This window comes from Oryzias latipes, chromosome 11, assembly GCF_053564925.1.
Source record: "Oryzias latipes strain Hd-rR chromosome 11, Olatipes_Hd-rR_3.1".
Taxonomy (NCBI): domain Eukaryota; kingdom Metazoa; phylum Chordata; class Actinopteri; order Beloniformes; family Adrianichthyidae; genus Oryzias; species Oryzias latipes.
The window spans coordinates 15,379,945-15,407,500 of record NC_136247.1 but is presented as its reverse complement, the minus strand read 5'-3'; the positions used below and the strand labels follow the sequence as shown (position 1 = coordinate 15,407,500).

At 45.4% G+C, this 27,556-nt stretch overlaps 2 protein-coding genes and 2 long non-coding RNA genes across 20 annotated transcripts in view; 2 read left to right on the top strand and 2 right to left on the bottom strand.

Annotated features, from left to right (window-relative positions):
* topaz1 (testis and ovary specific TOPAZ 1) overlaps positions 1-15,744 on the top strand; it is a 31,842-nt gene extending 16,098 nt beyond the window's left edge. For 6 of the 15 annotated variants that reach the window (XM_023959890.2, XM_023959891.2, XM_078954892.1 and 3 more), the window contains exons 9-19: positions 1-144; positions 685-777; positions 851-957; positions 1,041-1,104; positions 1,180-1,351; positions 10,579-10,679; positions 10,760-10,925; positions 11,990-12,142; positions 12,219-12,422; positions 14,951-15,137; positions 15,207-15,744. The exon at positions 1-144 is cut by the window's left edge and continues 8 nt beyond it. In XM_023959890.2, coding sequence (XP_023815658.1) covers positions 1-144; positions 685-777; positions 851-957; positions 1,041-1,104; positions 1,180-1,351; positions 10,579-10,679; positions 10,760-10,925; positions 11,990-12,142; positions 12,219-12,422; positions 14,951-15,137; positions 15,207-15,405 — 1,590 coding nt within the window. In that variant the 3' untranslated portion in view covers positions 15,406-15,744. The remainder of the gene's footprint in view (positions 145-684; positions 778-850; positions 958-1,040; positions 1,105-1,179; positions 1,352-10,578; positions 10,680-10,759; positions 10,926-11,989; positions 12,143-12,218; positions 12,423-14,950; positions 15,138-15,206) is intronic. The other 9 variants (XR_002874125.2, XR_013658873.1, XR_013658875.1 and 6 more) reach the window with 3 other exon arrangements.
* Positions 2,387-2,739, bottom strand: LOC111948186 (uncharacterized). Its single transcript, XR_013658876.1, has 2 exons — positions 2,583-2,739; positions 2,387-2,438 (listed from the first exon to the last, which is right to left on the bottom strand). It is a non-coding gene; the product is annotated as an uncharacterized LOC111948186 (long non-coding RNA).
* Positions 8,937-10,133, bottom strand: LOC144995292 (uncharacterized). Its single transcript, XR_013658877.1, has 2 exons — positions 9,930-10,133; positions 8,937-9,786 (listed from the first exon to the last, which is right to left on the bottom strand). It is a non-coding gene; the product is annotated as an uncharacterized LOC144995292 (long non-coding RNA).
* Positions 15,745-17,506: 1,762 nt separating the features above from the next.
* Positions 17,507-27,556, top strand: part of trim71 (tripartite motif containing 71, E3 ubiquitin protein ligase) — a 28,829-nt gene continuing 18,779 nt past the window's right edge. The window contains exons 1-2 of one of the 3 annotated variants that reach the window (XM_004074032.5): positions 17,507-18,200; positions 18,340-19,062. In XM_004074032.5, coding sequence (XP_004074080.1) covers positions 18,340-19,062 — 723 coding nt within the window. In that variant the 5' untranslated portion in view covers positions 17,507-18,200. Of the gene's footprint in view, positions 18,253-18,289; positions 19,063-27,556 lie in introns of all 3 variants that reach the window. The other 2 variants (XM_023959895.2, XM_023959896.2) reach the window with 2 other exon arrangements.

Below are 27,556 nucleotides of genomic sequence, written 5' to 3'. Positions count from 1 at the left end.
TTCTCCGGGTACTATCAAAGCAGCCCACCGGGGGTGTACTTCTCCATGCAGGTGTTCCTGTCCCTCCTCTGGGCTCTGCTGAAAGCTGGGATGGTTTCTGATATCTTCTCCATTCTGCGTGTCACTTTGGCCCACAACATAGTGGTTAGTCTGATGTTTGTTTTGGTAAATTTCTCTTGTCTTTTATTATTCAGGCATGTTAGAAATCGTTTTCCTTCTGTAGAAGTAAAAAGATGAATTCCTGAACTCTAAGGTCAAACAGGATGAGTCTGAATCCAACACCAATAAATCATCCTTTTGGGTTTTGGGTTGATAAACATTTTTCTTCCTAACTGCAAAGTTCAGAACAGTTTAAAGGCTCTAAAATGTTTTTAGAAAAGAGCTGGGATAGTCTTTCCCGCCAATGGAGATGAACGTTCATTTATAGTTCGGAATTCCAAATGAATTAAAACAACAGATTATGCTGCAGTATTTAAACCAGGGCTGGAGGTCCACAGCCAATCAGGTCCTCCCGACACTTTGGGCTCCAATCTACACACAACTATAGGAGGAGAAGAAAAGAAAGACAGAAACTCCCACTGCAGCAGAAAACAATAGAAAACTGAGACAGGAAGACACTCCAATAATACAAACCAACAAATATTGCGGCTACAGCCGTAACATGCGTCTTCTTCTGTCTTTCAGCCCAGCCACGAGTTCCTGCTGGACCTTTTTGACTTTGTGCGGGAGAAGTCCCTCACAGGTTTTGTGCTTGAACTCCTGCAGCTCACCGTTAAGGTAGCTCACCTCTCCAGAACACACGGGCAGCCCTGCAGGGCGGCGCTGTTCTTCATGCATTCTGTGTTGGCAGATGGTGAACGTTGGTCTGGAGCTCAGCTTGGACTGTGTGAACCACATGCCTCTGTTCCAGCAGACAATTCATGCACACCCACCAGCTGCAGCTACTCCACACCAGAAGTTAGTGGAGCTTTAGCTTCATTCTGTCTGTGTATCACTCTGATGGAGCTTTCTAACAAGTCAAATGAACTCATGTGCCAAAGGTCGTCTCCCAGCGCTCCTTTACCGGACTGCCTGAGCTTGGCTCACGCCGTCATTGAAGTAGAGGTCAGTTTTTGACGGTCTCTGAAACAAAACAGCTTTTAGTCCTAGTGTGTTTGTAATGGGATGTGTTTCACTCAGCTCTGCACCAAACAAGAAGACTGGAAGCGCATGGGCAAAGTGTTCTGCTCCGTCTGCCAGTCGAGCCATCACCCCAACCAGGTGGAGCGCATCAGCGGCCGCATTGCCATCGCACTGCTCTCAGAGAGCAAAGACAAGCTGTCGCTGCCCTTTGCTGCCTTTGTGGAAACAGGTGGAAAGTTCCATTAAAAACTTGAATGTTTTTGACTTGATAGCTGCTGCCCCATCACACGTTCCTTCTGCAACACTAACCAGAACTGTTATGCTGGGTTCTGTACCTCTGTTTAACACGCGTCAAATTTGCTGCTCGCCACTTGTCTAAAAGTATATTCATAAACCCGCCGCTTGTGGGAAGAGCCACTGTGAAAGGTTTTCATTGCTGCATGGAAGCACTGACTGGACATTTCCCCTCAGTCAATGCTTGAAAGACACAGATGATGTTTAGAGATCAGGTTTCAATCAATCAATCCATTTTTTGTATGGCACTTATAACAGCTGAGGCAACCAAAGTGCTTAACATAAAATCACAAACAATATGATGCATTTATTTTAAACAAAAACATCGGTATACATGCCTCCGGTGAGCTTCACCCTCTACTGCAGGGGCTGCGCCTGAATGACGGCACTTTCAGCGGTACTTGCCCCTCTGACCCAGTTTGACGACTTGCTGTCCCGCTTTAGTCCACGGAGGGGAAAAAAAGAGGAAGTTTTTATTGTCTCCATACAAATAAGAAAAATATCAAGTTCAGGAGTAGAACGATTAGATTCTCCTCCATGTTGGTTTTGAACTCCGCCCACTAAATACACCATCAACCTTTGCGGGTCAAAGGTGAGTAATTGGTTTAGATTCAAATCCTGCACCAAAGTTTCGATATTTGAACCCCCCCCCCCCCCCCCTGTTGCCTGGTACCAACTGTCCTACGGACCATTGACCAGAATTTTCACTGCACCAGAATTTTCACTGCACCACCTAAATTGGGCGGTCACTAGAGAACCCCGCCACGCCTGATGCTCGGAATGCGCAGCAACACCTCTGGCCGTCACACTGACTAAATATCAACACTGGACACCCCTGCTGCGCCAGTTGTTGGGTGTTAACACAGTTTTAAAGATAAACAGGTGTAACTCCTTACATCTTCTTTCCCTGACAAACATCTTGGCCCCGCCTGTAACTCCCCTCTGGATACATCACGGACACAAGGCGTTCTGTGTTGACGGGCGTTTATTGCACACAGGTGCCATCAAACATGCCGTGAGAACTGTACAAACATATAAATAAATATAAATGAAAATATTCTCGCAGAGAACAAATTATGTCAATATACATCACATACATGATATAAACTAATATAAGACTTAGAAAAAACTCAATTGAATAAACTAATTAACATAAACTGTCATACCTCGTTGGCCGCAATACCACAAAGGGGGTTAAAAGACCTTTCTGCAGCAACTCTTGAAATGACCCAAGTCCTTTTCCATGTAAAGGGAATAAAGTTAAACTCTTCACACTTTCTTCTTGTTATAACGTAAATGCTGACACTTTCTCCGTAGTCCATGTGCTCTGTCTGTAGCGTGTTACAACAATAACGGTCCTGACGGAAACAAAAATCAACTCAAAGTTCCATTAACTGATAACGTGATTATTACCACTCTGATAATAATTTCAAGGACTGTTTAACAGCAAATGAAAAATATGCATCACTGAAATTAATATGTAAACTTAAACTTAAACAACTTGCAAATGCCGTTGCTGGCAGTTACACTCCCACCAAATCACTTGTGATTTCTTAAAAACTGAAGAAGGTCAAATAAAACACTCAAGAGTTTTAATGTAAGTAGTTTTTACTCATGACTCTGTGTTATTTGCTTCAAGGAGTGTTACTGTTTTAGTGATAGGCCTCTCCAAATATACTGGCTTAGTGAGTCGTTTTCCCTGACCATCAAGTGCTGAATCACTGATCAACAATTGCAGTTTCCTAACATGACCATCTGCACTAGGAAAGACCTTTGTAACTTTAGCCAGTTTCCACGCATTTCGAGGCACGCTCTCATCTTGAAGAATGACTATGTCGTTGACCTTCGAGTTTCTGTGGGCCTTGTGCCATTTTTGCCTCTGCTGGAGATTTAGCAGGTACTCCTTTTTCCACCTGGACCAGAACTCATTCGCCAAAAACTGCACTCTGCGCCATCTTTTGCGAAGATAAACATCTTCTGTCACAAACTGTCCTGGTGGTGGCAAGATGACTGAGGATTTCATTGTCAAAATGTGGTTGGGTGTGAGAGGCTGTGGTCCAGTGGGATCATTAAGCAAGTGCGCCGTTAAGGGCCTGCTATTTATGATTGCCATGACTTCATAAAAACATGTTCGCAGGGACGAGCTATCAAGTCTGCTGGAGGACTGATGGAGAATAGATGTCAAAACACTTCTTATTGTCCTGATCTGCCTTTCCCAAACTCCGCCCATGTGGCTGGCAGCTGGTGTGTTCATGACAAACTCACAACCCAATCGTTTTAGGGATTCTTGGTCCATCTGTCTTACAGTCTGCTGAAGCTCACGTTTTGCACCCACAAAGTTAGCACCCTGATCAGACCGAAGTTGACGCACATTTCCACGAATGGCAATGAAGGCTCGCAAGGCATTGATAAAAGAATCCGCAGTCATGTCATCGAGTACTTCTATGTGAACAGCACGAGAGCATAAGCAAGTGAATAGCAGACCATAACGCTTCAGTTCTTTCCTTCCTTCCTTTATGTAAAACGGGCCAAAACAATCCATTCCACAATAAGTAAAAGGAGGCGTTGTTTCTACTCGATCATGAGGTAAGTCTGCCATTTTTTGTACTTGAGCACTTCTTCTTAACTTTCTACATTTGACGCACTTGTAGATGAAGGAAGACACTGCGTGACTATATCCAAGTATCCAGATGCCATTTGATCGAAGTTCATTCATTGTTATGCCACGACCCTGGTGTTGTACTTGTTGATGATAGCGTTCAATCAACAACTTTGAAATGTGGCTGCTTTTTGGCGAAATTGCCGGATGCTTGATGTATGGATGCAGGGTAGAATGTTTCAGCCGACCTCCCACTCTCATTACTCCTTGTTCATCCAAGAAGGGATTCAGTGTATGCAGCCGGTTAATCCTGTCTTGTGTTGTCATCTCTCCTTTGTGTTGGAGGTTTTGGATTTCTTCAGGAAATGTTTCTCGTTGAACAATGCTTATGATGGTAAGTTCTGCTTCTTTTCTCTCCTCCAGACTCGAAGCTACGTTGTTTCTTAATGACAAACCCTTGAACTCTCTGACACACCGCCTCTGTCTAGCAATGCCTTTGACTAACCTTCTCCAACTGGAAAACTTTGAAAAGCGGCTTGACAATGAGTCCTTTGCAGTCAGTATTTTGTGCACAATGACCTTTCGAAGTTCTGGGTCTTGAACTGTTATGTCTCCCACCTTAATGTCATCACTGGGAAGCTTCTCACACCAAAGAAAATCTGGTCCAGTGAACCAATTGGAAGAAACAAGCCCCTTGACTGTGCAGCCCCTGGATGTATGATCAGCAGGGTTTTCTTCAGAGGTCACATGTCTCCACTGACTCGAATTAGTGCTCTGCTTAATGGCCTGAACACGGTTTGCCACAAATATGTGAAATCGTCTTGCATCATTGTTGATATATCCCAAGACGACCCTTGAATCAGTCCAGAAGAAGTCTTGAGTCTCAATATCCAACTCCCTTCTGAGAAGGTTACTGGTTCTCACAGCAACAACGGCCGCTGACAGCTCGAGCCTTGGGATTGTGGTGACCTTCGAAGGTGTCACTCTGGCCTTACCCATAACCAGGGAGCAATGGACTCGATGTGACACGCTGATTGCTCTCAAGTAGGAACAGACTCCATACCCTGAAGCACTTGCGTCTGAGAAATGATGCAGTTCATAACGCTGAACTTGTCCAAAATTCTCTGGAACATAGCATCTCTGAATTTTTATATCAGCTAGGTTCTTCAAGTCCAAGAGCCAGGACTCCCACCGTGGGAGAAGATCTTCAGACAGTGGCTCATCCCACCCAATGTTGTTGCGACACATCTCTTGAAGTATCTGTTTACCAACTAGAATGAATGGTGCAACAAACCCAAGTGGGTCAAAGATAGATGCCACAGTTGACAATACTCCTCTTCTAGAGAGTGGTCGCTCATTCACCTCAACCTTGAATCTGAACTGATCTGAGACTATGCACCATTTAATCCCAAGAACTCTCTCCATTTGTAGCTCACCCAGAGCTAAGTCTTGATTTTGTGTTGTTTCAGCGCACTCCTCCTTGGGAATTGATGCCAGTACCTCAGTGCAGTTTGAAATGAATTTGTGGATCCTTAGTCTGCCAGAACTGCAGATCTGTCTTGCTTCCTTGATCAGCGTTATTGCTTCGTCCACAGATGTAACGCTCATCAACCCATCATCCACATAAAAATTTCTTTCAATGAAGCGAATGGCTGCTTGACTAAAAAATCCACGCCCCTGGGCTGCAACGTGTTTAAGACCATAGTTTGCGCAACCAGGTGATGAGGCTGCTCCAAATAGGTGTACTCGCATACGGTAGACTGTTGGCTCAGTGTGAAATTCTCCATTGTCCCACCAGAGAAATCTCAAATAATCCTGATGTTCTGCTCTTACATGAAATTGATGGAACATACGTTCAATGTCACACATCACCGCTACTGGTCCCTTGCGAAAACGGCAGAGAACACCTATCAGACTGTTAGTTAACTCTGGCCCAGTAAGCAGATGGTCATTTAATGACACGCCTTTAAACTTAGCGGAGCAGTCAAAAACCACTCGTATCTTCCCTGGTTTGTGGGGATGATACACTCCATGGTGAGGAATGTACCAGGCTGGACTCTTGTTGATTTCATCATGTGGAACCTTTTCTGCATCCCCATTTGATATTATTTCAGTCATGAAGTTTGTATAATCTTTATGATATTGCTTGTCCCTCTCAAATCTCCTTTTCAGACATTTGAGGCGATGATTTGCACATCCTTTGTTGTCTGGCAGACTTGGGTTGTCTTCCTTAAATGGGAGAGGCATTTCACAGTGACCATTTGATTTCATTTTCAGTCCTTCTTCCATGATTGACATAAATCGGAGATCTTCTTGAGAGAGCTGAGCTTCTTCTGCAGATCTCTCGTTAAAGTCTGACTCAAGCATTTTCATCACATCTGGTGGAGTGATCAACTCTTTGACTTGAGTTCGGCATATGAATCTAACTTCATTTGTGAGTGTAGCAGTTGGCTGAAGATCAGGGATCACCTGTCTTACAACAATCTTGTGGCTGTTTCCAATTGAATCATTATAGTCCGAGCATGGACTGACACAGCCAACTATGCTCCAGCCCAGATCTGTTCTTTGAGCGAACGGTTCATTGTCATTTCCTGACACCACTTCTCTGGGTAACAAGGCTTGTGGACAGTTATACCCTATGAGCAGTCCAACATCACACTCTATCAATGGAGCGAGCTCTTCTGCTAGATGTTCCAGATGTGGCCACGCCCTTGCTGTTTTGGGTGTAGGAATGTGACTCAGGTTAGCAGGAATAAACTCTCTTGAGTAAGTTACTGGGAGAGGGATTCTCTTTGATGAATAGAAGCCTCTAACTTGCAGACCAGTTAATCTATGGCTTGGAATGACTGTGTTTCTTGATGCCAATGTGGATAGTTTTAACTGCACTGCCTCTTTGTGTAACTTCAGCATTTCTGCCTTTTCTTGCAAGATAAATGTAGTGTCACTTTGATTGTCTAGGAGTGCATAGACAAGAACTTCACTCTCTGGATCACTTATGGTTGACAACCAAACTGGAACAACTGTAGATGCATATAGACTGCTTACATCTTGCACCACTCGATTTGAAGTTGCATGGCTTGATGCTTCGTTGATCTGTTCAAACTTGATCCTTTCGCTTGATTTTTCCTTCTCCTTGTAGTTCTTACTCTCTTTTTGCTCTGTCTTTCTGCTCGGTTTGTCACGATCTTCATGTAGACATGTTGGGTGTTTACGTTTGCAAGTAACACATACGCTTCTTCCTTCACAGTTCTTTGAATGATGCCCTGTTCTCAAGCATCCAAAACACAGTTTTTTAGTTTTCACAAACTGAACTCTTTCAGAGATTGGCTTCTCCATGAACTTCCAACATGTTTGAATATCATGATTCAATTTCTCACAAAAAACACACCCCGAGTGTGTACCTTCTTTGGAACTGCTCAATAACACCTTTGCTCCAACATTGTGAGTCTTTGTTGACTTAACCCTTTCAGTGTCGTTAGACTTTAAAGCGTGAAGAGAAGTCACTGGATTGCAAGCTATTTTTGCCTCTCTGCCGATGAATTCAACAAACTGACTGAAGGTGGGAAATGACTTGTTCTCCTCTTCAATCTCCATCACCTTCCTGTTCCATCTGGCAACCAGCCAATCAGGAAGCTTGGTGAGAAGCTTCTGGTTTTCATCACTGTCATTAAGGACTTCCAGGCGCTTTATTTCTGACATTGCTGCTTCACAGCCTCTTAAGAAGTCTGAAAACTCTCTTAATTCTACACTGTCCTTGGGTCCTATTCTTGGCCATGAACTGAGTTTATCCTTGAAAGCTTTAGCAATCACAAAAGAGCTTCCATATCTTTCCTCCAGAATGTTCCATGCTGCCTGGTAGGCAGCATCTGTACTCAAGAGGAAATAACTCTCAATCGCCTTTCTTGCTGGTCCCCCGACATACTTGCGGAGGTAGTAAATTCTTTCATTCACTGAAATTTTCTTTCTACTTATCAGCGTTTGAAATGACATTTTCCACTCGTTGTATCTTAGTGGGTCTCCAGCAAAAACAGTAGGTTCTGGTACTGGTAGACGGCTCACATTGATAGACTCAGCTATTGCTATTGCTTCAGCGAGAGCTGTTGTAGTGTCCTCTGGAGGTCTTTTAGGTTGCTTTTGGATGATATTGTTTGTTGCTGCCGCCTGCTGCTCTGTCCGTTTCCTTAAACTTGTCACACATTTGATTTGCACAGGTTTGGATTCATAAAAAGACTCAATTTCTTCTTCTGAGCTGATTTCTTGTTCATAAACCTGTAAGCGTGCCTTTGCAGCTTTCATCCTTTTAACAGTCTCTAAGCGTTCTATCTGTCTGCGCTTTTCTTCTAGTGCATTTTGTCTCGCAGCATTCTCTGCTTCCTGTAATGCAATTCTTTGTCTTTCTTGTGCTTCAAGCATTTCAAGTTCTTGCCTTTCACTATCTATCTCTTCTAAAACCTTTAGAGTAGCTTGGTTAGCAGCTAACTCTGCTGCCGCCTCTTGTTTCCTTACAGAGGAGACACTTGAATGTTTTGATCCCATGCTTGAGGTGTTTACTGACCTTAGACTCGGTGAGCTCGAACTGCTTTTCCGGGATAGTGCAGATGAGAGCAAAGAGCCAGCCTCCACCCAGTCCACTTGTTCTTTATTAACGTCTGGATTCCCCTCCATCTCTTGAAGATGGGAATGTCCACATCCAAGGATTTTCTTTGATACAGCATCGCAGGTGTCCACTCTACGTCGGGTTTCACTGTCTGGAGTTGTGCACTGTCGTAGCTCTTCATAGGCCCTTTTTGCATCTGTTGACAAGGACTGTATCTCGGTTAAAAGATCTTGTAAGATGTCACGTGAGGGAGCACCATCAAGCATTTTCTTAGCTTCCTTGGCAACAACCTTCCACTTCTCATAACTGACAGTAAAGCGATCCTTAAGTTTCTTTGATTTATCATCATAAATTACTTGAGCTTTCTCAGTAAGTTTACGGGTTCTTTGGCTTCTTCGTGGTGCTTCAGAAGAAGCTTGAGGCTCAACTTCAACTTCAGAGTCATTTGATATAACATTCTTGTTGGATCCGCACTCATCCATAATGGGAAATGTTTTCGTGTGCTTAATCTATCTAAAGAAAAATGCAGCTAAATTAACCAGCTTGAGCTGCTTGAGAATACTACTGTAGTAAAATAATGAAAGAAAATAATTATACCTAACGTTACTTCTTTTCTTCAGTTAAAAAATGTACAAGAAATATAACCAAAATTTTTGCAGCACAAATTAACTTAAAACCTTTTGGCGATAATTTAAGAACACACTTTCTCTAACCAAACTAATTGTGTGCTTGCTCTTTTAAAGTTCAAGTAATATAATAACAGAACTAAGTCAAAATAACTTCAACTTAAACACATGCTGTACACCAGAATACTTATTTAGCACTTATAGAGTTTCTTTAAGCAAGCACTGAGTTAATCCACTTCTATACATTTAACTTAATTTAAAATGCATCTCTTCTTGGATTAGTCATGCACTGCCCTTTTTAACTCTTCTTGCAGCTTGTTAAGATTTTCCGTGTATGCGTCGTCTTAGCCTTGATGCTGATGTACAGACAGCCTCGGGAAACTTGCTTGCAGCTCCGTCAATGGCGGGCTCCTTGCATCACGTTCCACCTCACGCCGAGCGGAATCGAGTTCTCACTGTAACTCCCCTCTGCATACATCACGGACACAAGGCGTTCTGTGTTGACGGGCGTTTATTGCACACAGGTGCCATCAAACATGCCGTGAGAACTGTACAAACATATAAATAAATATAAATGAAAATATTCTCACAGAGAACAAATTATGTCAATATACATCACAGACATGATATAAACTAATATAAGACTTAAAAAAACTCAATTGAATAAACTAATTAACATAAACTGTCATACCTCGTTGGCCGCAATACCACAAAGGGGGTTAAAAGACCTTTCTGCAGCAACTCTTGAAATGACCCAAGTCCTTTTCCATGTAAAGGGAATAAAGTTAAACTCTTCACACTTTCTTCTTGTTATAACGTAAATGCTGACACTTTCTCCGTAGTCCATGTGCTCTGTCTGTAGCGTGTTACAACAATAACGGTCCTGACGGAAACAAAAATCAACTCAAAGTTCCATTAACTGATAACGTGATTATTACCACTCTGATAATAATTTCAAGGACTGTTTAACAGCAAATGAACATAAAATATGCATCACTGAAATTAATATGTAAACTTAAACTTAAACAACTTGCAAATGCCGTTGTTGGCAGTTACACCGCCTTCCCTCCTGCATGTCTGCTGTCGGGACTTCCGTGTTATAGAGTTGGTAGACTTTCTCAGGGTTTTCTTTCCTAACTCTGGTGTGATTCATGCAGGACTCTGCCCTTCTTACAGCCGAAACCACGTCACTCAGATGACTGCAGTCGCACCTCTTGCCTCCAAAAGAGATGTTCTATTCTCAATTAAACTGCTTTAAATGGGAAGCTCTGCGCTGTTGTAGCGTACGTGGATCGGCTGTGTTCCTGTAAAGACGTAAATCTGACGTTGTGACTTTGCAGTGTTTCAGAACGAAGGGGAGGGAAGCCTGGTGAAGAACTTTGTCGGCAGAATTGGCGTCTCTTTGATGTTGAGATACCATAAAACCCACCAGTGGTTGAAGGTAAGTTTTTAAGTTGAAGGTGTGTCTCCTGTCTTCAACCAGCTTCCTGCAGTTAGGCTGTCCTCTGCGCTCACATGCAGGGTCGTGCGGTGGTGGAGATCATGTCTGTCTCAAAGGTCAGCTACACCACTACAAAGGGTTTGTTTGGGAATGAGGACAGCGCATCACGCTGCAGCCTGGTCACCGTGGCGACAGAGCTGTTCCTACTGAGCGGCAGCGTGGAGGGAGCCCTTAACACACTCCGGGGTAACGCCTCTAACCTGATGTAACACTTTCTGCTCACTGCCAACAGCATCCTCAAACATTAGGTATTCAACCACTGGCTTTGTTTTAACTGCACTTTGGTTTATAGCCAGAAACGGAGAGATTAAAGCTTTTGGAGCTGTGGACAGGCAATGGTCCGTAGGACAGTTGGTACCGGGCAACAGGGGGGGGGGGGGACAATGCACATTTTTCTGTTTTATTTTTTAATCTGATTCTGAAGGAAGTTTTATTTTGAAAAACTACTGGATATTCTCTACTACATCTGACTTCTTCTTCACATGTCAAGTCGCTCCGTCCCGTGTTGAAAATCCATCGTTAATTTTTTCAAACAACTGCATTGACTGCTAAAATTAAAACCCCCAAGATGGTAAAGTTAACAAAAAAACAACATATCTGAAAAGAAATTCTTTGTGTAGAAAAGGAAAAAGAGAGGAAAAAGGAGAAGAGTCTTTGACTTCAAAATAAAAGAAATCTGCATTTAACAGACAAAAACCAGGAGTCTTTACTCCAAATATGAATTTATTGTTCCCACAGAACATAATAATAATGCATAATATTCAGCAACCGGCTGTTTAATGTTACAAGGATACTGCTAATAAAGTTGTTCAAACAGTGGATAAACATTTATTATTTGTTATATTTAGAAAATAGCAGTTTTATTTTTTTGTATGCATCTGTTGCTGAAGTTGGCGTCTGAGTTTCAGGTTCCATTTTGACAGGTCTGGGTTATGGGAAAAGTTACAACAATTAGCTGGCAATGATTTTTGTGTACATTTCATCTTGCAGGTGATAAGCGACAATAACTTTAAACTAAATTTTTCAGTGCATACTGTCATTTTTCTGTGGAAAAAGCAGCTGTGAAACATTTTTCTGTGCTTATTGCTGCATGTTTTGATTTCAGCAGAAACAAAAGCCAAAGACTGGGATGCATCAAAGCCTCCCACAGCTGCAGCTCATGCATGAGTCTGTGTGCAGCCTCTGTCGTTGTGCTCTGAACTGTGTTTGATCTTCTCTGTGCTCCAGCTGTTTCTTCTGCTTTTGCACAGAGAACGCCTGGTTCCTGAGCTCCTCCTCCTGGCCATGTGACCCTCCAGATCTGGAGAACCGGACTCGCGTTTTGAAACATCTGGCTGAGAAGACGTCTCACAGAGACACTCTGGAGGTCCTCAGTAACCTGCCAGGAATCAAAGACCCCAGTGGTAGGTTTTTGTGGTCCTGGTGCATCAACTTCCGGTGAAATGAGGAATGAAGAGGTTTCCTTTTTGACTCCCTCAGAGTGCCCTGACATCTCCAAGTACGCTCTTCTGTTCAACTCTCACCTGCAAGCTTGTGTGGACAGACAGATACTCCCTGTCGCTTCAGACACGGTGGACTTCATGCTGTCAAAAAAGCTCCCCGTAGACTACACGCTGCTGCAGACTCTGTTGCACAAGCTGGGAAAGCAGAACCTTTGGCTTCGAGCACGAGAGGTCTTCAGGCGTAAGTCAAACCCTGCTTTTGTCCGTTTTTCCAGAACCGGTACAGCTGAAGGATCCAGAAAGGGGTTTAATCTCACACACAGACTCGTCGAGGCAGGGAAAGTCCTCAAAAAAATAGTGTAAAGAAAGCACAGATGGAGCAGGTAGAGCGCTTCATGTTTGGGACATGGATGAAGCCACTTTTGTCCGTGTTCATACTGAAGGTTGACGTCTCTGCCAAACTTGTCCTGAAGCTCTGAAACAAGCTGTTAAAACATAGCCTGTATTTTTGAGGACAGCTCTGCTGCTCTTCTCTGATCCCAGCTCCAACACAGACATGGGTGTTCATAAGTGTCCAAGTTCTTAACGTTCTCTCCTTTTTTAAAAATTGTGCTGCAAAGTTGAGTTTCAGCTTTTCTCTGAGCCGTTTAAGTTCAGCTTTATCCTCAACATTGTGACAAGTTGGAACCTTTAAAGGTTGGAACAAACGACAACTGCTCCCAACCAATGATAAAATCTTTCGCTTTATTGTTTCATGGGGTTAAAGACCCATGAAGACAGGGCGGCCGTGGTGCAGCGGTAGGGCGGTCGACCCTTGATCGTAAGATTGCAGGTTCGATTCCCGCCTTGCACGCCCATGAGTCGAAGTGTCCTTGGGCAAGACACCGAACCCCAGCTTGCCTCTGGTGGCAGGCAGGCGCCTGTGTTTGGCAGCGGAGCCGCCACCAGTGTGTGAATGTGTGAGTGAATGTGTGTGTGACTGGGTGAATGGGTCTTTGACTGTAAAGTGCTTTGTCCTTGTAGGAAGAAAGGCGCTATATAAGTATACACCATTTACCATTTACATTTTGAGCGGGAGTAGGATGGGAGTGGGAGTCAGATTACCGGGACAGGAGTGCAGATCCACTCTCATGTCATCCTCCATTCCTCACGAACGGATGTAGCCCAGTGACAACAGCGCCTTCCCAGAAGAATCTGCGCTGCCAGAACTGCCCCCAGACTAATACTTTAGGCCTCCAAACTCAGAGTTATGGAAAAACAGTGTCTTCGAATTCTGACTTTACGCACACTTGATGACGTCATCATTATTTGCCGGTTAGCTACGTTAGCTCTAACCTGCTAGTGCTCGGAAACGCATATCATCGGTTAAAAAGGTCATGCTAAAACAAAAAGTCAGTACTTCCATTTAAATGTAAACTTATGTGCTTCAAAGCACACCCATTAGAAGATAAGCACTTCTCCTTAGGGTTATCCCTTAAAATAACTATTTTGGAGCACCCTTCCCCTCCAAATGCTATAAGCGCTATACGCGCTATACCCACACAAGCCACACCTGTATATTAGTTGCATGCGCCCATATTTAAACATTGTTGTAGCGTACGTTCTGCACGTTTGCAACAGTCTCAGAGATTGAGAGGGAGAAGCAAACGCAGGTTGCATATTTTCCTTTCCGGCAGCATAGCCTATTTATTTGAACACACTCACCAACAGCATGGATGTCACTTCTGCTCACATCCCCCTCAGTCGTGGTGAGGAACTTTACACCCACGATTCCCCACTTCCCATGAGTCTTAGGGGCTGAAGGTGGGGCCAACCCCCGGGTCGCCACACTGTGTTGTAGAACAAGGATGTGAATGTGCCACCGGAAGGAGGGGAGAGAGCGCGTGCAGCGCAGGAGGGAGCGGTGGGGGGAGGGCAACGGAAGTGTGTTGGGGGCGCGCATTCATGTTGTGTTACGAAGGAAGGAGAGCGGTAATAAAAGAAGGCTTCCCCCAGAATAAATGCTATTGACTCTTTATTAACCTGCTCAGTAAAATCTGAGGGTCCCAACGGGGAAGTGAACCCCGCCTTCTGACAACGGTCGGAAAGGAAAAAAAGTAATCGTGGGGAAGGTTCAAGTCCACGCTCGCCCATTTCGCTGGAATTTTTTTCAAAAACCGCCTGGTAAGAGCCCTTGAGTTTGGCCTGAATATAGCTGTCATCCCAAATATTAATCCAATCGGGGACCTCTCTTCCCTTCCAGTGACTGGTCTCAGCAGCATCGTCCGCCGTGGTTGATGTTTATGTTCTTGTTCCCGCTTACTTCAACACAGAATTATGACGTTTGTAGCGTATCAATGACATACGGGTCGGATACATGTGGCCTGGGTCGCATTTGAAAAGATCGGATCTGTGTCGTTCAGACTGTCATGAAAAGATCAGATACAGGTCGCATAAGGGCAGAAAAATCGGAATTGGGTCGTTTCAGCCTGCAGTGTGAACGTAGCCTAGGATGACGGCACCCACACGGAGAGAAAGCTGATGCCTCATAGATTGTCGTCTTACTTCTGGATTGGAAAAGAACTCAGGAAAATAACTCGTTTTATAAGAAATGTGTTCTTTAGCGTGCCAAAGAGTAATAAATGATCATATACATGGATATGGTTGACTAAAAAAGGCTTAAGAATAGCGCGATATAGGCTCTTAAAGTTCTTCTCGGTGCTGGGGGGGTCGTCTGTGTGAACTTCAGAGGCTGTTTGTGTGATGATGAGCTTCACCTGTAACTGACAGACTCCCTGAAAGCGGGCCACTACCCCGGAGTGGTCGCCCCACCTGGTTTCATGACGCTGGTCATCCCCTGTGGACTTGGAGAGGTGGAGCAGGTCCTCACGCTGGAGATGCTCATCACCGTTAATGCGTCGCACATTCTGCGTCTTCCAGAATCCTCCTCCTCCACTCTCAGCATCACCCTCACAAGGTAAGCGCCGCATGGGTGTGGGAGAACCTCAGGGCTCCATTTGGGTGATCTCCACTTCTGATCTTCCAGGACCAACAGCTGTGAGAGCAACTACCTCTCTGCAGGGAGCCGCCTCCTCACAGCAGCTTGCATCCCGCAACCCAAACTCACCATCCACTACACAGCGGTGAACTCCTCCCAGGATCAAGTCTTCAAGCTGGACGTCTCCTCGGCTCGCCGCTGGCTCCGCCACAATCATTTGTGGGCCAGTGAGGTGTGGGCACAGTGAAAACGGGACCTCCCCCAAAGCGTTTCAGCTTCCTGTCTTGATCAGGAAACTCTTCAAACACAATGAAGTCAGGGACTCTCCTGTAGATTCCTGCAGCCTCCTAGTTGAGGCTCGCTGTCACAGTTCAGTGTAAGTAGAATTAGATTGTTCTATTTTCACGGGTTTGTTCCAAAGCCAAAACAAATTATTTTTTTTGTTTTCAGTGAATAAATTCCCCCCAAACACTATACTTTCATCAGTATCGCAGTTTACCCACACCAAGAAGTGTATCACTGTAGCATATTTCTCTTGTAAGTTCTTCCCATGTTGACAATTTCATATTAAATAAATCCAAATTGACTGCTGGGCTCTGGTCAAATATTAACAAACAAGAACATCACGAGTTACTCCACCAGGGGGCAGCACTGCCCTTGTGGTGAAGGGAGCACAGTCAGTTTATGTGCTTGAGGGAATTAAAGGACAAATGCATCCATGTCTGTTTTGGTTTTATCCTCCTTTCCTGTGGTCTTCCTCTTGTCACAGTCTTCGTCAGTGCAGCAGGGTTCTGAACACAAGCCTCTCTCTGTGAGCGGGTCATGGGATCAGAACGGATGCAGCGTGCCGGCAGCAGATCAGGCGCCTCTGCATGGGATATTTGGGGGCGGCGACGGTTAGGAAACAAAAAGGAAAAACGGCCTTGTTTGTGGCTTTGCTCAGTTCTGACCCGTTTCAGGGCCCAGTCTTCTGTTGGTTCTGCAGGCTGCTGTGCCGGATTTGATAATGACAATTTTTCATTCCTCCTGACCTCCAGTACAGCCATTGTTCTGTCCATTCAGCCCGACACAGCTGGTGTCTCATGATCACATAAGCATGACAGTGGCAGCATCATGATGTGGGCCTGCTTTACAAACCCCTTATTTCCGAAAGGAGAAAAAAAAAGTTGGATCGTAACTTGCAAGAACCCGTAGTGACCTCAGTGTAACAGGACATCAGAAATGTGGTCTGTGGAATACCCCACCTAATTTTCAATCAAGGAACAGGGGGTTCTCATGGGCCAAACTAGGCCTTCAGCATGGTTTCAGCTCAGTCTGGAGTACAGGTCCACCTTTTCAGAAATATACGACTGGGAGCCAAGCTGGAGTTGCAGTACTTTAATCCTTTCTCCCAGACGAAGAGGTGTTGGATGACCTTTTGTTCTCGAAGACTGGGGGCTAAGACGTTGGCCCAAAGAGAGATCCGTCCATCTACAGAACTTGCGGAATTCCTTTGGGTGTCCCGGGGCTACATGAGTCTATCCCAGCCACACTCTGGACAGATTGCCCGTCTGTTACAGGACCAGAAAACCACACATGCAGTCACTCCAAGAGACAATTTAGAGACGTCAATTAACCTACGAAGTATGTCTTTGGACTGTGGGAGGAAATGGGAGAAAACCTCCAGAGAGAGAGAAAAGTTTGAAAACCAAGCTGTATGTACATTTTTTCGTGAACTGCAATACTTTTGGCTTCACATTTGGAACAAAATATGGGGTCTGGCTTTATATTTACAGAAGTGGAGAAGCTCAACCTTCTGGATTATTTGTTGCCTTAAACTCCACCCCTCCAGGTCAATTTGCTGCATGTGAACTACAGAGCTGTGGACCAGATGTTAACATGTCAACAACAATCTGTTCAATAATCTGATCGGACATCTTCAGAAAACATAAGAGAAAAATCCTGGTTCACATCTGTCAGCTGGCGCTTCAGTTAAATAAAAACTTTTTTTTTTCTAATAATCTGTCTCTCTATTGGTAAAATTAGTATGTTTATGGATTCAATTCTACTAAATGTTCAAGACAAAATCTTAGTTTTCTACTCGCTGTGACTCTGCTTTGCTGTTTGAGGTAAAATTGTAAATTTAAGAACCTGGTAAATAAAAATGCAAAAAAATCGGATTACTGATGAGAAATCCTGGATTGGTCGTTTCATAAACCAGTTAAAAAGAATAGGTCGGATTAAACTGTTCAGAGGGCAAATAAAAAATCAGAACTAAAGCAATCGGAGAAATAAAGACATTTGTTGCCCCATTTGTTTCTGACTGGGGGTGGGGTCTGTATATAGACTAAGAGAATCCTGCTTTCCATGCGCACGTTTGTCACGCTCTGGAGGTGCGCGCGCTCGCACGCGGTCAAAACGTGACCACACTCCTGTCGGGAGCGCGCGCGAGGCACACCCCCTCCATCTGCTGCCTCGGGACGGAAGTCGGTCCATTTTTGCTCCAGCTCGGAGCGGCTCCAGGAGCTGCTCTCACCGCGCGACCGCGACATGTTCGCCGGGATTTCGGTCTGCAGAGCCGCAAACGCCGCGTGAGCGCTACCGGCTGCTTCCCAGAGGCGCAGTTCGAGCACAAAACCGCCAGCGAACCGCGGCGCATTCCTCCACGCAGCCCAGCCGGAGTGTGCAGGGACGAGGGGCGGGAGGGACGGCGGCCTCCCCACGAAGCGGACCGTTTTAGGATCCACGCCCGGACCCATGTTTATTCCCGCAGACGCTTCGTGTTTTGTCGGGTTTGGTCGTCGCTGACCCGAAGGCTCCCCGCCGGCTCGCTGCTCTTATGAATGATTCACGGAGTCTCAGCAGATGACCCGACGCCTCCCGAGCGGAGCCGAAAGAGGAGCAGCAGCGCCGTGAATGCTGAGCCCCCAGGTCATGCTGGCTGCTGGGGGGGGACATAGTTCGGGATCAGCCCAGGTTCTAGTGAGACGGACCCCCGAACCATCCCACTGAAGACTAACCTCCAATTTGATGACCTGTGATTAACTGAGGAGAACTGGCAAAGTCAGTCGGGGCGTGCTCCTGGGGGGTCTGTTGGTGAATCTACCTCAGTGCTGTGTGTGACCCCCCCCTCCCCCCTTACGTATCCTCAGATGAATGCCTCATTCCTGCTCCTGTAGTGACCTGAGCCTTTTTGCTGCAGATGGCTTCGTTTCCAGACTCGGACCTGCAGACGTGTCCCCTCTGCAAGGAGCTGTGCGGCTCCTCTGCTCCCATATCCTCCAGCTCCTCTACCTCCTCATCCTCCTCACATACCTCATCGTCCTCCAGCCAGACCACCAGGAGGCTGCACGTCCTGCCCTGCCTGCACGCCTTCTGCCGCCAGTGCTTGGAGGGTCAGCGCAGCCCCAGCGACCCCCTGAAGCTGCGCTGCCCCACCTGCGATCAGAAGGTCTGCATTTCTGAAGCCGGCGTGGACTCCCTGCCGTCCTCCAACTTCCTCTTCAGCAACCTGTTGGACGTGGTGGTCAGTTCAGAAGATCAGATCCAGAACAAGAACGGCCACCACCACCGTGGGGGGCTGGTGGGAGGTTCCCCGGCCTTCCACCATTCCCACGGGGGCCTCCTCCACCACCTGGGAGAACCTCAGTGCAGCTCCTGCGATGAGGAGAACCCAGCCACCTCCCAGTGCCTGGACTGCCAGGAGTACCTCTGTGACAACTGCGTGCGCGCACACCAGCGTGTGCGGCTGACCAAAGACCACTTCATCGAGCGCCTGGGGGAGAGCTTTCCCTCCAGCAGGGTCAACGCCAACTCCAGCCAGCCGGTGGTGTCGGTCTCCATCGCCCAGTCGCTGCAGAACAACTTCGCCCTGCTGTCCCTTTTCCAGGACCGGATGAGCTTCTGCCAGCAGCACGACGGCGAGGTGAGGACAGCGTTCCCCCACGCTCGGGCCCTCACATGTGGCCCGATGGCCTAATAGCATTAGGTGTGTGGTGTAGAACCATACTGTGAGCCATATGGCCGCCGTTTCAGAGGGAGCTGAGTGGCTCTTCACCTAGTTCCCTGGAGAGGGCAGGAAAGAGGGCTGAGCTGGATTTCCACAAACACACTTACAGGCTCATGCGGAGTCTGGTTAATCTGTACCACACCACCCATTCTGGGAGGAGAGAGGCCCCCGCATGAACTGCTGCTAACAGTGCAGGTCCCTCTCTCGGTCAGAAAGGCTGGTTGTGAGGGTCAGGGACAAACCAAATGTGGCCCCGAGGGGTCAAAGCGATTCCCCTGTGTCAGGAAACGCCCCCTTTAGGGTGCAGGATGGTCTGGCTGCAGGTGGAAGATCTGGGCTAATCTGTGAAAATGCTGAGCAGGTAGAAGAGCGCATTTATGCGTTTCAGTGGGTCAGCGCTGCAGAAATGGAACCAACAGTGTTCATTTTATGTGCATGCTCACTGCTGACTCTCCCAGAATGCTTTGCAACGTCTTGACCTTCAAGTCTGAAACTTTAAAGATTGTATGAAGTTTCGGAGGCAGGGAGCAATATTGTTTTAGGTTTCAGTGTTGTCAGTTCAAGCTTTTTTTATTTGCCCCCCACCCCCCGGTCAAATGCCAGTAAAAGGGTAGGTCCATTTTTCCAGTCAGGGCCTCATTTACCACTCACTCAATCACTGTTGTTGAGCCCCGGGGGAGGGAGTGACGGGGATGGGGGGGCGCCGTCTGTCTTTACCTGTGAACCAGCAGACCTGCTGTCCGTCTTTGACTTTGTCCTGCTGGAAGGACAAGTCCTACCTGCCTAAGCGCTTCAGGTAACAGAAAAAAAACAAAAAAAAAGGCAGAATATCCGGAAAACTGTTTGTCTGTTAGGTTGATGGTTCAAGGATTTTTTTTTTTTCAGTTCCAGACCAGAGTGTGAATCCACAAAAACAGAAGCAGTTTTCGTTGTAAACTTTAACATTTCATTCATGGTTTCATCAAATAATCAAAAGTTTGAACTTTATTTGTAAAATCAAAGGGAAAAAAAGGATTTCTGGATTTGGTGAATCGGCATTTCTTTATTTAAATAAAGGTTGGACAAAAGTGGATAAGAAATGACAAACATGGCCGATGATAATGATCATCCGTTTAAATAATAAATGTAAAGATGATTTTTAAACCAGAAAAAAACAGAAAACAGAAAGGAATCTTTACATAGAACAATAAAGATTCAGGGAATGAGGTTTACAGAAATAAAGAGTAAATATTTATAAGTTAATAAAGAATGATTAAGAAAAACGTTTAAAAGAAAAAATACTTGATTTTAATGAATGAAAAACCAGCATAAATATTTTGTTTTTCTTAGCATAAACTGTCTTTTTTTCAATTTCAGAGAATAGTTTGTGTGCCTCTTGCAAAAGTGTGCAGAGAAACCACGCCCACCTTCTCCCGTTCAGTGATTTTCCGTCAATACATGAGTCATCTTTTGTCAGATTCCTGCCTGCCTCGGGCCTTTAGTGCAGCAGACATTCGGACGCAGAAAAGTTTTCCTGCAGTTCATCACGCAGACGTCAGAGTCTGATGGAGTTTCAGATTTTACTTGCAGGTTTTTTCCTTAAATCCAGTTCAGGTTCACGTTTCCACGCTCAGATCTGCTCAGATCCTTCCTGAAATCCAGACATGAAAGGGTTCAATATCTTGCTTTAAACCGGAACCCTCCTCCTCATTCTGGCTGCCTTTTAAATGGTATACTGTTCAGAAGTGGGAGCGACTGTCTCCAAAGGCAAAAGACAGATTACAGGGGCTGTCATTTTTCATCTCAAACTATTCCCTCTGCAGGTGTTTATATTAAAATATCAGTGGTTAATGTACACATCAGGCATGTAATGTGCGTTCAAGAAAGCGCTTAACGCGTTTTTAGCATACGGTGTTAACTCTGGACTGTCGCTACCCGATACTAACGCATGTACTCACAAATGGAATTGTTTTGCTGTGAAATGTCGAAGCGTTGCAGATCTGGTGAATATTGCTCCAGGCTTTTTCTATCACAGCTCTATTCCGATGAAAGGCACATGCAGAATCCGAATTGCTTCCCTATCGTTGTGGATTCTCCCTATCCCTCCATTTATCCCTCCCAAGTGCAGAGATATGGAAAAAATAGTGTCTTCAAATTCTGACGTTTCTACAGCTTGATGACATCATCAATAGCCAGCGGTCATCTACGTTAGGGCGTAGCTGCCAGTGGTCAGAAAATACATAATGACATCGGTTTTATAACTTTAAAAAAGGCTAGCAAAAATAAAAACTCAACACTTATATTTAGGTGTAAACTTCTGTGATTTAAAGCACAGAAATGCGTTTCTCTTCCGCGGAAAACCATATATGCAAGAGGGAAAGCCAGCCGTTAGTCACTACGACGATTCTTTAAAAAAAAAAAAAGCTTTCTGACTCCACTACAGCTTCAAAGGCTCCAACCCTTGGATCAATAGGGAGGAGCTGTACGGATAGGGAATGAATTCAGATTTCAGCCTTGGTGTCATAGAATTCCAGCCAGGCACAAACCGCAATTACCAATTTCTCCTCCGTGGCCAGTTTTAAAAAGGTTGGCAAAGGACGCCATCCATACGCCACAACCAAATCAGAGTCAGTTCAACTGGCTTAGCTTTGGCTTAGCTAATTTAAATCAGACGGATGTGTGATTATGTGCAAAAACCAACTTCTGTGAGGTAAATTAAAGTGTAACCCGGGTAGCTAATGGAGATCTCATTAACTGACAAAGCTCTTTATGAGCCACAGTCCTGTCCGGGGTGGGGGGGTGACACGGGTGTAAGTAATGACATTAACAATTACTCCCATTCAATTAGATGCTCTAGTTTCCAGGTATTTCTTTGTTGTTGTCTTTCTCTAATCAAACCTTTAACATTCATGAAGTCTGCCTCATTTTTGGTGTGAGACCCAGAAATTCACCGACTCGGTGGGGTTTGGATTCAGCGGACGAGGAAAAACCTCCAGCCTGGTTGGAGCTTCAGGTGAAAGAGGAGGCTTTAAGGGCGGCCCGCTGAAGCACTGCGTAAAGTTGAAATGGAAAATTGGATTACATCAAAGCGGCGCCCCCCGCTCGCTGGGATGCTGCACTCCAACATGCAAACGCACAACAGCCCCCTCTGAGAAGCGGATAATGAGATGTTAATCCAACAAAATGTCACTTTGCTTTGGAGATGAAATTGTTCTGCTGGACGTATTTGAGGCCGTCCGTGTGAATGGCTTCTCCACCATACAAACGCTCTTTATGTATGGGGAGGGGGGGTCGTCTGAGTGTGGCAGAAAGTGGTTGCCGAGCACTGGGGGCCAAAAATGTGTCATGCTTGTAGGGATGAAGCGAAGTTGAACTAATCACGTTGATGACCCTCTAATGCCGCTAGAGTCCAGTTTGGGTGACGCTAAAAACCTGAAGTGAGACGTTGGGTTGTTCTGGAAAACTATCAATGACTGCTCGATTTGAGGGAAAACTCGCAGTGTGCAGTATTAGTCATGACAATTTGAACAACTATACATCACCATGTAGCATAACAACGAAAACATCTTTCCCATTCTAGTGCAACAGCGTTAATTCAGTCAACAAAACTTAAATTATCCTCCAAATGACCCAAGTCAACATAGGAGGCGGACATCCAATGTCAAAGAAGGCCATCAGTTTGGTCGACGATGTAAAGGGGTGCATCCAATTGGTCAAATGCGTAAAGGCCTTTATTTGATGTGTTTAATAATTCACGCTGTTTCGGCTTCTGCGTAAACATTTAAAGTAACCTTTTTTTTTTTTGCGAATGACAGCATCTTTTGCTATACACGTATTCCACAGGCTGATATCACAGTGACGATACATTTGTGGTTACTGTGCAGGCCTAATGGCTGCTCAACCAAATTTCTTTAATTCAGACACGCCTGTCTGGATCTGGGATCCTCTCTGGTCTCCCCCCCCATTTCGGAGGTCACAAATGGAGAAAGTTTGTTAGGAAACCTAAGCCGCCACCGACGCTGAGACACAACCAGAGGAATTCCTGTAACTTGAGTTTATACCTTCTGGCTCCTCTTTCTCCCTCCCGCTCCGCTCTGAGGGTTTCCCCTGCCGGCTCCCAATCCGCTCAGATCCAGAACTCTTGGCAGCTGCTGCATTGCTGGGTTAGCGCTCCTGAAAGCATCTGTGTGCGCTCGTGGCAGCGGCGCTCTGTGAGTGAAGCTCCCATCTGCATGCAGTTATCGTCTGAAGAGGATTTCAGCTCCAAGCAGACAGCAGAGCTCGATTAAATGAAGTCGGACTTCCAGGGTTGTAATGCGCAACATATGCAGAGTAATTAGAGAGCATTCCCCGTTTCCTGTGCGTTTCATGTGGGCTTAGGTTAAGTGTACATGTGTGTGTCCGAGCTTTGAAGTCCAATGGAGAACTCTTGGCCGTATAAGTTTTATGGAATGGAAGGAAGGCATTTTTCACGTTTTCTTTGACAACAAGATTTGAAACTCCTTCCAAAAGCTGCGACTTGTGCTGCTTCCGACTCGGGAGTCCAAATGGGGTTTTAATTGGCTTCGTTTGACCCCCGCTCAACAAAAGTGCATAGTTAACAGCTCAGGACCAGAAACCGTGGGACAGAGCTTCCACTAAGCATTAATGCAGCTGCTCTGTAGGTGTTGGGTAGTTTTGGTTGCAGTTGGAACTCAGAGAAGACTGGACATGTGGATTGTTTTGGTTCGTTTCCTGCTGCCTTTGTGTTGCCTTTGTTAAATTGACCCTGAAGCTGAGTTGTGTTTAAGGTTTGCTACGATCAGAATCAGAAAATGGAGTTACTATGTTTGTTTTCATGGATCTGCTGTGGTTTGATATTGGTCGTAAATCAAGACGCCTTCCTCTGTCATGGCTCTGGAGCAAAAACCAAACTCTGGTGAACCTGATGGAAACTGTAGGTCATGTGCTCCTTGGGCTGGCTGCAGAACATCCTGCTTTTTGGAAGCTTCCCAAGGAAAGAATGTCAATGGTTCTAAAGACAGTTTCCTTTTTATTCAAGAATAGAAGCATAAAGATTCTCCTTCACTTCTGTACTGTTTTTCTGTCTCTGTGGTGAAAAATTCTAGATATGCAGCCAGGATTTTAAAGCTAAAGTTGCAGTGTTGTGGGTTAACCGGGCCTTTTTAGAGTCGTAGACAGGTACATCGTTAGCTGAGCATGAGCTTGTCTTGCACTTCCTTTCAGGCTTGTTGAAAACGTACCAGTGAAGCCTTTACAAGGCCAATGAAAATTGCATGCACTTATGATGTAGGGATGATTCTGTTTTTCAGTGCCCTTACGCCATACTCTAGTTGTTGGGACAGCCTTAGTTCCAACTGCCCTCATGGGTATATGGGCTGTTTGCAGGTAAAAAATGGTCGAACCTCTATGAGACACTTGTGGATCACGCAGTTAACAAGTCAATGCACTGATGGACTCCTTGCACAATCCGCAGGATTTGGGAGGGATTGGGGGGGGGGTCAATACAACACGCCTGCGTCTGACCTACTTCACCCATACTTCTGTGTTGTATGTTTTTGCCATGACCTGTCGCCAGAAGAAAAAATGTGTATGAACATATTTGCTCAATGGGTTCATCGAGCGGTCCACGACTGCGTGTTCCGTACAGGTTTGTTGGTTTGACACCACCAGACAGCCTGCTTCCACCCGTAAGTTAGTTTGGATGAAACACTAAGTAAAAAAACTTCTGTCAACTTGGTTTATAAAACAAAATGTTGAGAACAGTCAGCCATTGAAGACATCGTTTTTCTGTGCTCTTGTGGTGTCTGGTTGCTGCTCTGAAAGGTGGTCGCAGCGTCTACTGTGGATCGACTCTGCGTTTCTCTGTTTGTGTCTGAAGCATCAAGTGTCTAAGCTTTACTTTAGCCTTTAGTCGTGTGAAAAACGGGTAGACGTTGAACTTTAGAGGGCGTGTCTTTATGATACAAACATGAATGTGCAATAATGACACAATATCGTATTGGACATCAAATATGAAGGTTCCTACAGTTTCCTGTTTGTGGTTCGGAGGAATGTCTGAAACCTATTCCTCGGTCACTCACTGGAAACTCACCTGCTCCAGCTGACCAATTATGGTTCAGCTGGTGGTGAGGGCTGGATCGTCCTAAATAACGTTTGTCCGTTTTGTCAGCTATTCTTGTTTTGACAATTATTGTAGAAGAGATTTGGTTCCATTGAAAAAGTCAAATAAGAAGAGTTGATAGTTTTGGACAGGAATCCTTTAAAATTCTCACTAGAGCAGAATTTCATTTCATCTAAAACCACGATCAAAATACTCCAGAAAAAGCTTCAAGATTCCAAAAAACAAGAGCTGCAGCCTTCAAAGGCATGGGAGCAGATGGCGAAGCTGTGGAAGGAACGATGACTAGATGGTAACTAGATGCTGGTTTCTGTCCGTGTTTGAACTTTCCGGGATAAAACCAGGACTTTTTCTGAAAGCTAAGGAAGCATTGACAAAAGCTCAGGAGCGAGCAGCATCTGCCGGTCCAGTCCAGTCCAGTGCGGAGGGTATATACTGTTGCCGAATCTGTGGTGTGTGACTGGGAGGTGAGCGTTGTGGGCGTGTCCGTTGCCATTGAAAGGCTCTGTGACTAAGAATAGCCTGCTTGTTTCAGCACAAATGTGCATTTGTTGCATCTCAGCTGCTCCACATTTCATTCACAGCCTTCAGCCCCCTCCCCCGCCGTTCTCTGCTGCCGTCCGTCCGTCGCATGCGCTCTAGGCAGCACAGCCAGCTGACTCTGGTTTGTTTTCCTTCCCGCTGGCCAATCAGAGCGTCAGATCGCAGCCACCGCCCTCCCCCACGCCGAGCTTCAAAACACCAGCAGGAGTGTCTGTTCATCTGAGGCAACCAGCCAGCAGGGTTCTGCTACGAGAGGGCGGAGCAGAGTTATGAGAGGGCGTGGCCAGGGCAGAAAAGAGAAAAATGCAGGCGGTGGGGGGATGGCAGGAGAAACAAAGGGGGAATGTTATGGATCATGTTTGAAGGAGAAATCGGTGAAAGAAGCTTGACATGCGAGCGGCAGTGTTGGTATTCCGGAGAGGATCAGGAATCTTCCAGTCCTCCTCTCTGCTCCGGCGGTTTGGAGGTGTCACCGCCACACGTGGCGATTCAATCATTTCCTCTCTGACGAATAATCCGCAGAGGTGTTGCGTGATTTACCAGTCCCTGCTGGTCAGAGTCGTTTTCCGTGTGCAGGAAATGCATGCTTGCCCCCCCCCCCCATCACAGGATTTACACACACTTTAGAAGTAACAGGGTGGGGAGGTAAACTCTGTTTCCGTGTAGATGAAAGCGTGTTGGACGTCTCTGCTCAGGATGGATCCGTGATGGACGTGGCTGGTGAAGCAGAAGGAAGACCAAAGGTTGTCCCCTCACCCAGAAAAAAAAAAAGTTCCTGAAGAGGCGGGCGGGGGGGGGCACACAAATGTCTCCAGGAACATACATGTCCACCTTCGGGTTTGGTGCATTGATGATGAACATGTGGAGCAGTTGATGTGAAGGACTGGTTCTGTTTGAGGCGAACAGGTTCTGTTTTTGACCTGCTCCTGACAGCTGGACTTTCTTCTATCGTTTCTGTTCTCATTGTTTTCCTGAAGATAAAGATTTTTTACAAAAACTTTCTCATTTTCTGCTTTACAGCTGAATTCGGGGAAGTTTTTTTTTTGTAATTTCGTTTTTATTTTAGCTTTCACATCAATAAAAACTGTTGAACAATTTCTTCTTCCATCTCAAAATACAATCTCATGATGCCATTAATAAAAATGATAAATACTTAAGATTCGATCTTCAGGTTTTTTTACCTTTTAAAAACAGGACGTTTTTCTGGTTTAGCATTATTTATTTATTGTGTAAAATGTAAAAGTTTAGTGAACGAATAAAAAAAATGGGATTTTTAGTTCCTTTAATTTTTAGCTTTTGAATTCTCAAACCTTTATCAGATCATGGAAAACATTGTCTTCAGGAGATGGACGTATGCTCAGGCGTTTACCGATGGTTCTTACTGCGCCGTTTGAGAGCCTTTTAAACGCGTGAAAAAGCTGAGCGCCGTTCCCCCAGCTCCTTTATTCGCCGTTAAAACCCCCTGCAGAGGATGGACGGGATGCTGCTCTCCTTCACCTTTGAATTCTTTATATTTTTTATTAATGACAGCCTTTAGAGGGGGACATCCTATTAGATGATTGTCTGATGTGTGGATCTTTTCAAATGATTTCTGATATTTACACCTTATAGAGGCAAAACCCAGTTTTTATGTGCGAGTAAACTCACAGAGGGTGTTTGCTGCTTCAGAGCGGCTCGCCGTTGTCCAGGTGTGTCTGCTCCCAGGTGACGAGTGGACGGTTGGTTTCCGCTAACCACCCTGAATAGAGTGGCTTCTCCCAACACAGC